At 32.6% G+C, this 16,082-nt stretch overlaps 1 protein-coding gene and 1 long non-coding RNA gene across 2 annotated transcripts in view; one reads left to right on the top strand and one right to left on the bottom strand.

The window, feature by feature from the left end:
• Positions 1–5,257, top strand: part of LOC117118081 — a 49,912-nt gene extending 44,655 nt beyond the window's left edge. Inside the window, exons 72-79 of the mRNA XM_033262577.1 lie at positions 578–610; positions 734–766; positions 903–935; positions 1,143–1,175; positions 1,851–2,131; positions 2,477–2,530; positions 4,000–4,055; positions 4,213–5,257. Of these exons, the coding sequence (XP_033118468.1) occupies positions 578–610; positions 734–766; positions 903–935; positions 1,143–1,175; positions 1,851–2,131; positions 2,477–2,530; positions 4,000–4,014 (482 nt within the window). The 3' untranslated portion in view covers positions 4,015–4,055; positions 4,213–5,257. The remainder of the gene's footprint in view (positions 1–577; positions 611–733; positions 767–902; positions 936–1,142; positions 1,176–1,850; positions 2,132–2,476; positions 2,531–3,999; positions 4,056–4,212) is intronic.
• LOC117118082 lies at positions 1,999–15,636 on the bottom strand. Its single transcript, XR_004446999.1, has 3 exons — positions 15,566–15,636; positions 11,313–11,394; positions 1,999–2,129 (listed from the first exon to the last, which is right to left on the bottom strand). It is a non-coding gene; the product is annotated as an uncharacterized LOC117118082 (long non-coding RNA).
• Between the last annotated feature and the right edge of the window lie 446 nt (positions 15,637–16,082).

Below are 16,082 nucleotides of genomic sequence, written 5' to 3'. Positions count from 1 at the left end.
GGAATGAGGATTAGATTAACCTCAGTCATGCATCCTTGCAACTGCACAATTTTAATTCATTTTCAAGTATCATGTATTTATTCTTTGACTTATAATCACTGCAATTGAAACCACTTTTAACTTTAGCAAACAATTACCTATACGTAGGTACACAAATTATGCGATCAAGGGGTCTACTTGAAATTAGTTTAGATAATCGTCACTAATGTGGCATAACGCATGCTGCAAACCATCTCTGGGACATGGTTTGCATCGAAGTAGGCCAGATTGACTACGTATGTTTCCTGTAAATAATCATTACCACAAGAGACACTAAAACCAAAGAGTATACAATTGCAAGAGGTCCGACTCTTGGGATTTCGTTGCAATGATGTTTCAAAAAAAGTACTACGATGAAATAAAAGAAGGTAAAAGGCGTTCGTAAATAGGGTGCCCCCTATCTCGTGGTTGTACATTCTTAAAATTTCAAATTATGCGATCAAGGGGTCTACTTGACCTTAGTTTAGATAATCATACCTTAATACATAATGATAGGTATAATGTTTAGGTATCTAAAACTGTATTATTTTTGTTTCAGATGTTACAACTGAAGCGATTTCTGAAACGACAGGTCAGTTTTAATATATAGCTCAAATTTAAATTTGTTTACATTTACGTTTAACCTCTGCAACACTTTTGCTTTTTATTATTCAAATGTTTAATTGCCTGTAATGATTATTATATTATTTTTCAGGAGATTTTACAAGGAAGCCACCTTCCGAATCTGGTTAGAATCTTTGATTTTCTTGTTTACATCTTGAGTAATACCCGATTCACACAACAGAAATGTACTAAATCATGCCTTAATACATAATGATAGGTATAATGTTTAGGTATCTAAAACTGTATTATTTTTGTTTCAGATGTTACAACTGAAGCGATTTCTGAAACGACAGGTCAGTTTTAATATATACAGTAGCTCAAATTTTAATATTGTTTATATTTTGTTTGACTTTGTACTTAAGCATAAAGTATTTATGCATATTGTATGAGTATTGTGTTTTGTACATCCTGTAATGAACTTCTAATAACCTCTGCATCATTTTTGCTTTTTATTATTCAAATGCTCAATTGTCTGTAATGATTATTATATTATTTTTCAGAAGATTTTACAAAGAAACCACCTTCCGAGTCTGGTTAGTATCTTTGATTTTCTTGTTTACATCATGAGTAATACACAATTCACACAACAGAAATGTACTAAATACCCTTAATATTAAAAGGAATATCATTTCCCTACAGATATTTGTCGCTTTCACACGACTGAATACAAACCTTACTTAAAATCGTTACTACTAGTGAGTAGTCATATATTACTGGCCCCTCGTACTACTGAATGTTCAGCTTTTTTTTATATACCGTTACAATATTATTTATACAAACAACTGAGATAAAAACATCATTATACAGTAAACGTAAAAAAACTTCAACATTTTTACAATCTATGGATGCATGGATTTATTCGGTGTAAACACCAAGGAAGGATAACCCACAGAAGTCTGAAGAATTTCCAGTGGGGTCCTTCTGGTGGTGATTGGGCAGTACACCGGGAGACAATCCCCTACTGCATTGCACTGTACTGCATTCTTTAACATGCACATGTGCCACAATGACCGACAGCTTAAACAGCTCATCTGAAAGACGGTGCACTATTGAAACTGGCATCTAGCTCTCCAGCAGTGATGGGAATCCATGGTTCAGCGAACACACAGTGGCTACCACCAGTTTAGCTGACTGAGCTAAGCTGCTCTCTATTGTATTTTAGGGGATGATCATTGAAACTGTCACTCATTTTTATTCTTTTTCATCAGATACTAGAACCATATTGATTGTGGTTGGTGTTTTCATATCGGTGTCTGTAATCTTCTTAATATTGACTGCTGTGACCTGCGGTATATTACATCACAGAAGGCGCAGTTATTTTGATGCCTCGATAAAATCCACCAACAAACCATATGGCAACAAGATAGCTCGAAATCCATTGCATTCTGGGAACCGCTACTTTAACGAGATTAGTAGTGCTGATTCAATTATTTCAGATGATAGCATAATGGACCAAATGTCCTATAATCTGGGACGTGCTCGGAGACCTGTAAGTATAATAATTCCAACCATAATTTAATAACGTCATTAGGCCTACATTTTGACATTAATTTTAACCTGAAACAACAAATTTTACATCAGTTTTAAGATAATATTCAATAGTGATATGAAATCATGTTACATGATAGACAGAGAGGCAAGGGTAAAAATAACACTGTCCAGATTATCAAATGTTATTCGACAAAAGCATTTGACATGCCTAAATATTCATGAAAAGAAAAAAAAAAAAATATAATCATAATAAAAGAAAAAAACCTGATATTTTGGACAGGGCTTCAGTGTAATTATAAAAGCTGGTGTGATTATCTTTTCTTTTTAATCTCTTATCATATAGAATTCTGATGAGTTTATGCGACCCTTTGTGGCCACTGGGAGTGAAGGATCAACAGTAAGAATTCTAAAGTTTTTTTTTTTTTACAGTGGCTATATTGTTGTTTTTGTCACTTATTTGTAACTATTACTTATACCAGTTTGATACCAATTCATAATAGACCTTTCCGCTAAGCCCCGTTCCCGTTAAGTTTGACTGACATTCCGGTAATGTCCATTCTGACTGGATGTTGTTGTTCCTCTTCAATTTATACCACATACAATAACATCTCTTCATAATTAGGAATTAACAAGCCACTGCTTTTCTTTCTGATTCACTCCTTATAAAAATGTATACTGAACAACATGTTTACATTTTATTCGGAAACAGGACTCGATTACTGCTTCCTACTTGACGTATTTCCGAGCACAATGTAGTAACACAACTCTCAAATAAACTTTTATTTTATGTAAACTCCCAACAAGAATCTGGTCTCAAAAACAACACCAATAACATTCAAATTAACATTAGTTTCAAAAAAAGTGCTCCAGAAAAAAAAACCTTTCATCTTATATACATGAATTCTAGAATTCCAGAGCATTCTATTATTTCCTAAGTTCCTCTTTAGTCACATATACATTATAATTAACCAATAGTCTGCTTGCTCCTACAGAACTTCAGTATCTAGAACCTTCTAAACATTTCTCTTGGATTCCACATGGTCTCTTGTGTTTCTATTACCAATGTGGTTTACAGTGTTTGGTCAAATAAATGTTATTCTAGAATGTTCTGTGTATTAAATATGTTATCACTCAGGCAAGGAATGGTAATTTATTACACTATGGACCAAATGACCCATGCATCTCTTCTAAAGGCCAATTCAGACAGCGCCGTACGACGCAGCCAGACGAGATTGTTGTCGCGTAGGGTCTGTGAGTTAAACCCTGACGCGAAGACTTCCATACAATTTGTTGGCGACTCGATAGCATTTTTATAGAAATGCTTGTTGATTTTTTTTCATTGAAGAGGCCTAGGCTGCGAAGCTAAACTGCCTGTCTACCTAGTACTACTACATACATACCTACCACTGGCAGTTCTACCAAGCTTGCCTAGTCTAGGCCCCTACTTCGAAAACTTTTTTTGAATGCTTGATATTCTCCTGACGAACTAAAGGTCGTTTCCACTAGACAAATTTATTTGCGCAAATCGAAAAATTTCGGCTATATGCATGCAGAGTTTAATTTTCATCTTGAGTTTTGTGCATGCATTTGGGTAAAAATTTTTGATTTCCTCTAATATACTCGGCTAGTGGAAAACTGCCTTTAAGACGGTGCCCGACAATAAACCGTGTCACACTAAATCGTACGAAGCTGTCTAAATTGGACTTAGCTGAAAAATTATTCCACTATGGTTCTAGTGACAATCATACCCGAACCCTCAACTTAATTAATGTATGCATTAAGTGAGAATGTACCATGTTTACAATACACCAAATATCCTGATTTTTTTTTTTAGATAATTACAAAAGTATTAATTATATTTTGCAGGTCTACAACAATTGACACGTAAATAGCGACAATTAAATGAAAATTATTATTAAAAGGTAATTATTTAATTATTCATACTAAAATGTGGATCCATGCATATTTTTACATGCCTAATATGTTGATCAATAAATATATATTTTATTCGTATTATTCATATTATGTTCAAATAAATCTGCATCTATAATATACTGTATATTATTTGTATCTTTGCAGCCTTCATTTCAAATTCAACGTGGCTTATCTTATTCGTGATTCGTTTTAGAGCTTGCACAGTAGTTAAAATTTCATTATTATAATTTAATACAGAAAATAGACACTGATAATATCACTGATAATATATGTTTTTGTTTAAGTAATTATAGGCTCAAAAAAGCTATTAGTACAGTACTTAATGTTGAAATTTTATATTTGAAATAAATAGTGATAAGGTTTGGATAGACATCTGAGATGTATAATAGAATAACAGACATAGCATTACATTTAAGTAATTTGCATAAATACATTGTCAGAATATAAATGCTATTTTACTGATCTCATTAAAAATGCAAAGAAATGTCCAGGTAAGGCTGGGCAAAATTTAGTGTTGTACATGATTTGAAAGAAGATTTGAAAGAATCTCTCCTTATTTTGCTGTTCATAATAACAACTAGTTATTAATACTAGTACAGTAAGCTGTTTGGTTTCCTTGGTTACCAACATATGCATACCCTTGTTATTTTATAATAGTTACCAAGACTTCTGTGTTGGTAATTAATTGTAAAAAATTACAAAATACATCAATAATCATTTGCTGCTGTTTTTACTGAAACAATCATAATTTTATGTTTACAGCTATTCATTCAGATAGAAAGCTGTTCTATTTTAATGTACCCAAATTATACATACGGTTTGTCATTTTTGTAAGTTTGTGTTTATCCTAGTTATTTTAGACTATATCAATGAATTGACACAATATACAGCAGATGCCCTATTTCAATAATTATCTGTAAACCACTTTCATATTGTAATATTTACAAAATCTTCCTATTTATTCTTGACACTACTGAGTGTAAATCGTATCTAAATACAATACTGTATATATACTTTATGAAAACATAGATTTAATAATTAGTACTTGCTACGTGGTTTGAAATAAACATTTATAAGTGCAAAATATCACTTCTTGTTTATCTTTTTTTTACTTTTAAGAAAATCAAAAAAGAACATGATGCTGCCTTCTAGTCTATTTCGTGAATACTTACCTGGATAAACCGATAAATGCCTAAGTTTCCTATGGAACTTACCTCTCGAGCATAAAAGAAAAATAATGGACTCGCCCTGGCTCGCCTATATACGCCTTGCATGTAGATAGTGCAGAAAAATATGATAGAAAAGGAACATGATGCTGCCTTCCAATTTAACAGAGAATGAAAGAAAAATACAATAATTATTATTTAATTCTTAATTATTCCTAATATTATTAAAATACTTACATCTGGAGCAAAACAAAATATTACAAGAAGTCACCCTTACTCAATATAATTTCCTCGTTTCTACTAATGTAACAATATCTTAAGTGCAATATTTTAAAAGTACATGCACACAATTTCAGAATATTTTCAGATGCTTCTTTGTATGAAGCAAGTTCTCGTAACCTCGAAAGCTCCAATGAGGGCAGTATAATAGAGGCAGTAGAGTATATTGGCCCTAACAGATCTATTAATCAATCTGATTAGATTAGTATTTCTAGAGCTCTAACCGGCGCCCATACAAAAAGATATATTATTCAATTGGATTAATCAGCCGAGTGTTTCAGAATTACAAATGTTGTAATAGAGTAGGGAGCTCTCAATAGCACGACGATGGTAGAAGTCATCTGCGTATTCGAGAATGTTGAGTTATCGTTGTCGTCTCTAGATTCTAAGATACAGATCAACTTCAAAAATGGCCATGTGACTCAACATTTCTTGTTTTTATTCATATTTTGTAATTACAAAACTTTTTAGGGATTACAATATGAATATTCAGTAGTTATCTAAGACACCAATTTACAGTGGAAATTAATCAGCAATGAGACAATCACAATAACATGCATAACTTTCTTAGTTACATTATAAATAAATGAAGTAGTAATAGTAGTAATACATAACTGCAGTAAACATGAATATTCAGTAGTTCATTATGACACCAGAGATAGATAGAGGGCGGAATACAAACACCTGCCAATAAATAAATTGCTTTCAAGAATATTCATTAGAGAGTGAAGATATAGTTTAACATTCACAAAAAAACATGGTATCTCAGATTCACTTGATTAGCTCAGTGGTTAGTGCTACAGCTTTAGAGCTGTAGATACCAGGTTCAGGTCTCTAAAAAACTTCTTTTTTTTTAAAAATTAAATAAATTAAACATGTATAGTTAAACATTCACAAACTAACGTAAAAACACTGATATTTAACAGTGAACTTCACTCAGCTATAGGAGAAATCCAGCAATTGCCAAGGCGTTGAAAAGCAAACAAAGTAGAGATGCAATTGAGGGCACTACATAGTAAATATGAATATTTTCACAAAGTTACAGTGAAAATTATTATCAACAATAACATGCACGATCTTTTATATATTTGTACACTATACCAGATTCAGATTTAGATTTAATGATCAATCATATTAAAAAATACATGGAATTTGTTTTCCTGAGTTACACACATAAATTATTCATTAAAATACACGTACAAATACATAAATTCAAACAAAGTATGGATAAAATTGAGGGCAGTACATAGTAAATATGAATATTTATTAGTTAATTAGAAATAGAGGGCGCTACATAGTAAATATGAATAGTTTCACAAAGTTACAGTGAAAATTATTATCAACAATAACATGCATGATTTTTTATATATTTGTATACTATACCAGATTCAGATTTAGATTTAATGATCAATCATATTGAAAAATACATGGAATTTGTTTTCCTGAGTTACACACATAAATTATTCATTAAAATACAAGTACAAGTACATAAATTCAAACAAAGTATGGATACATAGTAAAATGAATATTTGCATAGTAAATATAAATAAACGACACCAGTTTACAGTGGACATAAATCAGCAATAAGACAAATTAACAGTAACTGCAAAACTGGTTTAATTATTTTCTAAATTTAAACAAAATAGTGGTAAAGTAAAATTGAGGGCGCTACATAGTAATTATAAATATTCATTATTAAATTATGACACCCATGTTACAGTGGAAATCGGTGAAAAATAATAAGCAATTGAGGGCGCTATATATTTGGTTATTTATAGCGCCTTTCTTTGCAGATACGAAGCGCTACATAGTAATTATGAATATTCAGTAGTTAATTATGACACCAGTTTACAGTAGAAATTAATCAGCAATAAGATAGTCACAATTAACCTGCACAATTGGTTTGATCATTTAATTAATTTCTAAATTCAAACAAACAGTGGTAACATTGAGGGCGCTACATAGCAAATAATATGAATATTCAGTAGTTATGCCTGATGACTGATGATAATATGACGTTGCAATGTACTGTATATTTATCATTTAATTTAATAATTATAAATATTCATTATTAAATTATAACATCATTTTACAGTGGAAATTAGTAAACAATTGAGGGCGCTATATATTTGGTTATTTATAGTGCCTTTCTTTGCAGATACGAAGCACTACATAGTAATTATGAATATTCAGTAGTTAATTATGACACCAGTTTACAGTGGAATTTATTCAGCCTTAAGACAATCACAAGCACAACCAGTTTCTAGGTTAAATAATATAAATGTTAATTAACAAAATAGTGATAGTGATGATAAAATTGAGGGCGCTACACAAATAACTGCAGTAATCATGAATATTCAGTAGTTAATTATGACGCCAGATAGATAGAGGGCGATATATAAATAGTTTACGTAAATATTCATTAGAGAGCGAAGATGTCGTTTAAAATTCACAAAAAAACATGGTATCACAGATCCACTTGGTTAGCTTAATGGTTAGTGCTGCAGCTCTTAAGTTGTAGATACCAGGTTCAAGTCTCTAAAACACTTTATTTTTTTTTTTTTAAATAATTTTAGGCGTGTATAGCTTAACATTCACAAATTAACATGCACTCTCTGAGACACTAGGTTAGCTAAGTGGTCAGTGCTATGGGTATAGCATTGAGGATACCTGGTTCAAGGCTCAAGAACAATTTTTTTTAAAAAATAAATATTAAGTGCGGTTTAACACTTAGAAATTAACACATTCTTTCAGCGAGACTGTTGGCTTGGAGGTAGACGCACTGCTTCCTAAACTTGGTACATAGGTTCAAGTCTCAGCTCGGACAGGGCGGAACTCTCGGACAGGGAGGCGAACTCGGACAGGGAGGCGAACTCGGAGAGGGAGGGAAACTCGGAGAGGGAGGCAAACTCGGACAGGGAGGCACACTCGGACAGGGAGGCGGACTCGGACAGGGACAAAGAAGGTGACGCGCAAAAAAAAATTTTACGTTTTTTTTTTCTCCCAATTTTTTTGCTTTTTTTTTCCAAATTTAAAAAAAAAAAAAACCTCCCACAGATTTGAACCAGCAACCTTCAGGTCTGTAACCAACCTCACTAACCATTGTACCACAGCGGATCTGAATGAAACTAATTAATTCTAAATGGTAAACCTTACACTACTTAAGACACAAAAATAAAAAAAAAACACTAGAGCTGCTGTTTACAAAGCAAACCTCTGTAAAACAGCAGAATATGTGGTTTTCAGTGCTAAACAATGTAATAACAAATAAAATCACTAAAAAAGAAACAATAAACAGTTTTATTTATGGATTTTATTTTTAAAATGTTAAAAATTTGTCAAGCCCAACAGCATAACCCTATCTCATTGGATCAAAATAAGAGAGATGAGCTATAACATTCAGTATTTTCACATTTGAAAAATTGATTAAAAAAATCTTAGTCAAAACTTGAATTACCGAGAGGTAATGACCTTAAAAGGGTCATCGAGTGAAAAAAGTCACAAAATTATTTAACATATTATTACACCTCATATCGCTAAACAAGGTACAAAAAAGGTCTCGCCTTATGGGCAGGAATTGTTAAACTTTCCTTTTTTGGAAATAGTGAAAATATTATCAAAAGAAGAAACAAAAATAGTCATATATTACAATTTTAAATATTAAACACACTACAAAAATAATAGCAATCTTTTATATATATATTTATACTGAAAATTTTTAGATTTGTTGAACAACCTTATTGTTTTAGTATACTGATTACCGTATTATCAACTAACTTTAGCATGGAAAAGAACATTTAAGGATTATTGTTATAATTAAGTGCAAATAAATATGAAATATAAACTAGCATATTAATATCTTAAGCACCAAAAATATTTTTTTTAATATCTTGCCTCCTTACGTACTGTAACCGTTGACTTTCTTATTGGCCCATGTGCTAACTCTTGTGTTTGGCTGGTTCATAGTGCCCCTAGCCTTGCTATTTTTTTTATTTTTTTTCCTGTGTTTATGTAAATTGTTTTTCCAAACTTTTATTCAATTTTTAATTAATGTGATTTTTATATGCCCTTTTCAATCCTTCCATTTTTTCTTTTAATAGGTTTTAGGCAAAAAAAAATTATTGTGTTGGCCACGCCCAGCCGACCCAAATTTTACGAAATTAAGTGCCAGCATTTTAGTTTTTTTTTATGAGTAAATAAGGCTGGAATAGCCTTGGTGAAGTTAGGAGGCCAAAGCAAGCCTATTTTGCTGGATGGTATGCAATGCAAATCCAAAATTGTTGTATTAATTGTGTATTTTTTAGGTCTAACCACATATTTGGTTGTAAAAAAAAAAAAAAATTTTCCTACCGAATTACATATTTTTTGGATTTTCTCACACAAAAAAAAAAAATTTTTTTTTGGCCTTATTTCTGGTGCTGTGCTTTTTATCCACTGTTACTTTTTTACGTCTTACTAACACTGTTATTGCGATTTCATATGATAGTTATAATTAAATTTTTATATTTGTTGAACAACCTTATTGTTTTAGTATACTGATTACCGTATTATCATGGAAAAGAACATTTAAGAAATATTGTTATAATCAAGTGCAAATAAATATGAAATATAAATTAACATATTAATATCTTAAGCTCCAAAAATATTTTTTTAATATCTTGCCTGCTTACGTACTGTAACCATTGACTTTCTTATTGGCCCATTGACCATTGACCATGCTCAATCTTTTTTTTTCCACTGGTCCACACATTTTTTGGATTTTCTCACACAAAAATTTTTTTGTTTTTGGCCTTATTTCTGGTGCTGTGGTTTTTATCCATTGTTACTTGCTCTTTATTCTTGTTTTTATGTTTGTGTTGTGAATTTCTTGAATTTTGCCATATTCTGTTTTTTTTTAAAGGCAATAATTGTAATACATTCATATATGTTAATATTTATATCTTAAGCACCAAAATATATTTTTTTAATATCTTGCCTGCTTAAGTACTGTAACCATGGACTTTCTTACTGGCTCATGTGCTAACTCTTGCGTTTGGCTGACTCACAGTCCCCCTAGCTTGATATTTTTTACTGGTTTTCCTGTGTTTATGTAAATTGTTTTTTTCAAACTTTTATTCAATTTTTAATAAATGTGTATTTTATATGCCCTTTTCATTTCTTCCATTATTTCTTTTTATTGTGTTGGCACGCCCGGCCGACCCAAATTTTAAGAAATTAAGTGTCAGCATTTTAGTTTTTGTTTTTTTTGACAATAAACAATATTATTTTATGAGCAAATAAGGCTGGAATAGCCTTGGAGAGGTTAGGGGGCAAAGGCTACCCTATTTTGCTGGATGGTATGCGATTCGAATCGAAATGTTGCATTATTTGTGTATTTCCTACTTTTAAGGCATAAACACATATTTGGTTGTTAAAAAAAAAAAAGTTTTCCTACCGACCTACACATTTTTTGGATTTTCTCAAAACGTGGCCAACACAAAAATTTGGGGGTTTTTTTGGCCTTATCTCTGGTGCTGTGCTTTTTATCCATTGTTACTTGCTCTTTTACGTCTTGTTTTTATGTTTGTGTTGTGAATTTCTTGAATTTTGCCGTATTCTGTTTTTTTAAAAGCAATAATTGTAATACATTCATATATGTCAGCCTTTTTGCTGTCTGTTTGCATTTCTACATATTTTTTTGAATGCATGAATAAAGACCTTGAATAATTATAATATGGCTTTAATAATCTAAATTTAAAGAACAATATTAAATAACAAGTATTATTATTTTAGATTAATAACTATGAATAAATTACATACCTTGAAAAAACACTGCAATAATGAAAAGAAAAAGAGAATTCCAGTAGCACCAAGGTTTTACGTCAACCAAGTTAATAAATACCTGCAAGGACAGAAAGCATTTATAAGGTTATTATAAGCTTCATCGGTTGACAATGTCATTTTATTCTTTATTCTGTTCAAATTCACTTACGAAATACTCTATATGAAAACTCTATATGAACGCTCTATATGAACACTCTATATGAACACTGTATATGAACACTCTTTACGAACACTCTTTACTCCCCACCACCCTTAATTTCCACAAAAAACACTCCTTTCCACTTTGTGCAGCAAAATACAATTAAATGTGTTAGGAGCGAGGAATCTTTCCAAACTTCCACGAGGAGGGGGGAGTGGAGCCTGACTACTCACTGTAATTAATTACTGATTTTGGGGTACCATTTGGGACCCCAATGGAAAAAACAAAAACAGCACGATTCTTCAAATACCATGTGGAAGCCCAATATAAAAAAAGCATGATTCAGCTCGGCTCACAACTTAAGAACTAGTTTGATGTCCAGTGCATAAAAAAAAAGAATGATTAAGAGCGGTTCACAACTTAACAAATGGTTCCATGACCAGTGTAGAAAAAAAAAATGCTATTAAGTGCGGTTCACCACTTAACGAATGGCTCAATGAGTGTAGAAAATAAAATGTTATCAAGCGCGGTTCACAAAAACGAATGGTTCAATGACAGTGCAGAAAAAAAAATCCGATTGAACACACTTCACAACTTGTCTCTTATACACATCTCACTACATAGTAATTATGAATATTCAGTAGTTAATTATGACACCAGTTTACAGTGGAAGGCAAAATTCAAGAAATTCACAACACAAACATAAAAACAAGACGTTAAAGAGCAAGTAACAATGGATAAAAAGCACAGCACCAGAAATAAGGCCAAAAACAAAAAAATTTTTGTGTGAGAAAATCCAAAAAATGTGTGGACCAGTGGAAAAAAAAAGATTGAGCATGGTCAATGGTCAATGGGCCAATAAGAAAGTCAATGGTTACAGTACGTAAGCAGGCAAGATATTAAAAAAATATATTTTGGTGCTTAAGATATAAATATTAACATATATGAATGTATTACAATTATTGCCTTTAAAAAAAAACAGAATATGGCAAAATTCAAGAAATTCACAACACAAACATAAAAACAAGAATAAAGAGCAAGTAACAATGGATAAAAACCACAGCACCAGAAATAAGGCCAAAAACAAAAAAATTTTTGTGTGAGAAAATCCAAAAAATGTGTGGACCAGTGGAAAAAAAAAGATTGAGCATGGTCAATGGTCAATGGCTGTCTCTTATACACATCTAGATGTGTATAAGAGACAGCTCTATATGAACACTGTATATGAACACTCTTCTATATGAGCGCACGCTCCCCACCACCCTTAATTTCCACAAAAAAACACTCCTTTCCACTTTGTGCAGCAAAATACAATTAAATGTATTAGGAGCGAGGAATCTTTCCAAACTTCCACGAGGAGGGGGGAGTGGAGCCTGACTACTCACTGTAATTAATTACTGATTTTGGGGTCCATTTGGGACCCCAATGGAAAAAACAAAAACAGCACGATTCTTCAAATACCATGTGGAAGCCCAATATAAAAAAAGCATGATTCAGCTCGGCTCACAACTTAAGAACTAGTTTGATGTCCAGTGCATAAAAAAAAAAAATGATTAAGAGCGGTTCACAACTTAACAAATGGTTCCATGACCAGTGTAGAAAAAAAAAATGCTATTAAGTGCGGTTCACCACTTAACGAATGGTTCAATGAGTGTAGAAAAAAAAATGCTATCAAGCACGGTTCACAAAATGAATGGTTCAATGACAGTGCAGAAAAAAAAATTCGATTGAACACACTTCACAACTTGGCATGGTTCATTGACAAGTGCAGAAAAATAAAACATGATTGAGCTTGGCTCACAATATGGTTCAATGGCAAGTGCAAAAAAAATGTGATTGAGCGGCTCACAACTTAAGGAATGGTTCAAAAACCAATGCAAAATAAAAAAACAATTGAGCATGGCTCAAAACTAAAAGATGACCAGTGCAGAAAAAAAAAGTACAGTACAATTGAGTTTGTAACTCAGGCCAGGGGGAGAAAAAAACAGCGTGTTCAAAGTACCATGTGGATGCCCAATAGAAAAAAAGCATGATTGAGCGCAGCTCACAAGTTAAGAAATAGCTTGATGTCCAGTGCAGAAAAAAAAAGTATGATTGAGTGCGGTTAACAATGTAAGGAATGGTTCAATGATCAGTGCAGAAAAAAAATCAGGATTGAGCATGGCTCACATCTTTGACCAGTGCAGAAAAAAAAGGATGATTAAGCGCATGTTTCAATGACCAGTGCAGAAAAAAAAAACATGTCTGAGAATAGCGTCACTGACAATTCTCTCCAAGCTTCTCCAAATGGGGAGCCTGACGGGGGAGGGGCTATATCTCATAGCCCGTGGGGGGGGGGGGGGGGGGAATTATATGTATTTTCTACATAATTATTAGTAAACTCTAAAATTGATTAAATAAGGCTTTGAAACCCCTAAATTGTCAAAATTTTCTTGGGTTTCACCCCCCTGACCACTTCGAAACCTTTAAATCGAAGCTCGACCAAGCCAACTTTGCTTTCGTTGGGGAAATCGCCCACCCACCCCCCATCAGGCAAATCGGCCTCCTGGTCGGGCAAATCCTCCGCTGGTGCCACCCCTGACCTATTCACTATAATAATTAATACTGAATTGCTTCGAAGATAAAAAAAAAGCGTGATTGAGCGCGGCTCACAACCTAAGGAATGGTTAGATGAAGTGCAAAAAAAAAAGCATGATTGAGCGTGGCTGACAACTTAAGGAAAGGTTAGATGACAAGTGCAGAAAAAAAAAACGATTAGGCGTGGCTTGGTCCTATACTGGTTCGAAGACCAGTACAGAAGGAAAAAACGCAGCGCAATTGGTTTGCATGTTTCATTTACTTTGCCATACAAATTTTTTGTTTTGTCCATTTCTTAAATAAACAACAAACAAACAAATTGTAAATACTGTATGTTTTGAAATGATAATATTTTTTTTTTAATGAAATGTTTGAAATCAGAAGCTACCAAATACACTACTGTAGAAATAAATATCTAGGGCAGGGCAGCACTGGAGAGACAATGACAATCATAATATGATTGTCAACATATGTTGACAATCATATTATGATTGTCAACATTATCATATGTTGACAATCATGATTGTCATTTTTTATTGATTGATTTTTATTATTATAATAGGCCTTTTTCACGAATCGGTAGACATTTTGAAGTGATGACAAACATTGCGAATCAGCGGTGCATAACCAACAGAAATAAGATAAGCTTTTGGGCTGATTTTCTGACATCATGTTATTTAAAAAATCATAACTCCATAACGGGGTGTCGTATCCAAAAAAATTTTCCAGGAAAATGTTCTTAAAAGACCATATAAAGAGGTATAGTATAGTAAATCATGTTTTAACACAGGAAACTCTCATATGGTAACTAAAACAATGCTAGTTCAGAGTATTACTAGTACTACAGCACTGTAATGCATATCCTATTTTAATACACTACTGAGATAGGCTTTTATTTTTCAATCTTGATTTTAGAGGTCCAAAAAATTATTCCATTTTTTTTCAAACATATAGTGGTGTAGACTAGTCTTTTAAGAACATTTCGCTGGAAAACATTTTTGGATACGACGCCCCGTTATGGAGTTATGATTTTTTAAATAACATGATGTCAGAAAATCAGCCCAAAAGCTTATCATATTTCTGTTGGTTACGCACCGCGCTGATTCGTAATGTTTGTCATCACTTCATGATGTCTACCGATTCGTGAAAAAGGCCTATTAAAGTATGTTCCACACCCTAAAAACCCACCCCTCTCCTCTGTAGAATAGGACCAGTTTTCTGTTGGCCATCAACATCTAAAACATCCCTGAACAGTTTCAATGGTAAGAAATTTCCAATTTCACTAGGCGTCAGGGGTTAGAAGCCCAACAAACACTAGAAAGTACGCTCACTGCAGCAAACAGCCCATAAGACGTCGCAAGGAAGTATACTCGACGCCTAGGCCTAGTTACACTTACTTGCGCCGTTATCAATAGTCCTACTACTAAAATTATAAAACCTTGCAAATATATATACATTGTACAGTGAGTATTTAGAGGCACAGTATTATCGCTTTACAAAATACGGAACTTACATTATATTGTGATGTATTGCACGCTTCTGCCTTTCCTCCCGCACATGTGGTTTTGTTTATTGTTTTGTTTTGATGATAGCGCCGCCAACGAAAAATCACAGTTTCACACGAATAATACTGTGTAATATGGATAGCGTACTTTTTTTTCAAAATAAAAAGAAAAAGACGTTTGTTCTCTAGAGAGTAGAACACGTTAACTACATCGCTAACCATTGCGCTACTGTACGAGTGAACTTCAAGAACGTGTTAAATTTGGCAATCTTTAACTATAATCCTTTACACTTAATACAAAAATAATTTATATAAAATGTATTCATATTAAGTATTCATATAACAAATTTTATTTTGACTGTTTATACTTGCAACGATAACAATAACGATAATAAGCTAAAAAGCAATTGTTCATATCAAAAATAAAAGAAATAAGAGACACTAAATTGACATCATAATCATGGGAAAACGATACAATAACCATTTTTCAATGACTATGACGTCATTTGAATTGATTTGAAGTTTT

This window comes from Anneissia japonica, unplaced genomic scaffold (genome assembly GCF_011630105.1).
Source record: "Anneissia japonica isolate Jap-2015-1 unplaced genomic scaffold, ASM1163010v1 scaffold287634_len692169_cov176, whole genome shotgun sequence".
NCBI lineage: Eukaryota > Metazoa > Echinodermata > Crinoidea > Comatulida > Comatulidae > Anneissia > Anneissia japonica.
The sequence above is the reverse complement of the archived record's forward strand: the minus strand, read 5'-3'. Positions and strand labels throughout refer to the sequence as shown.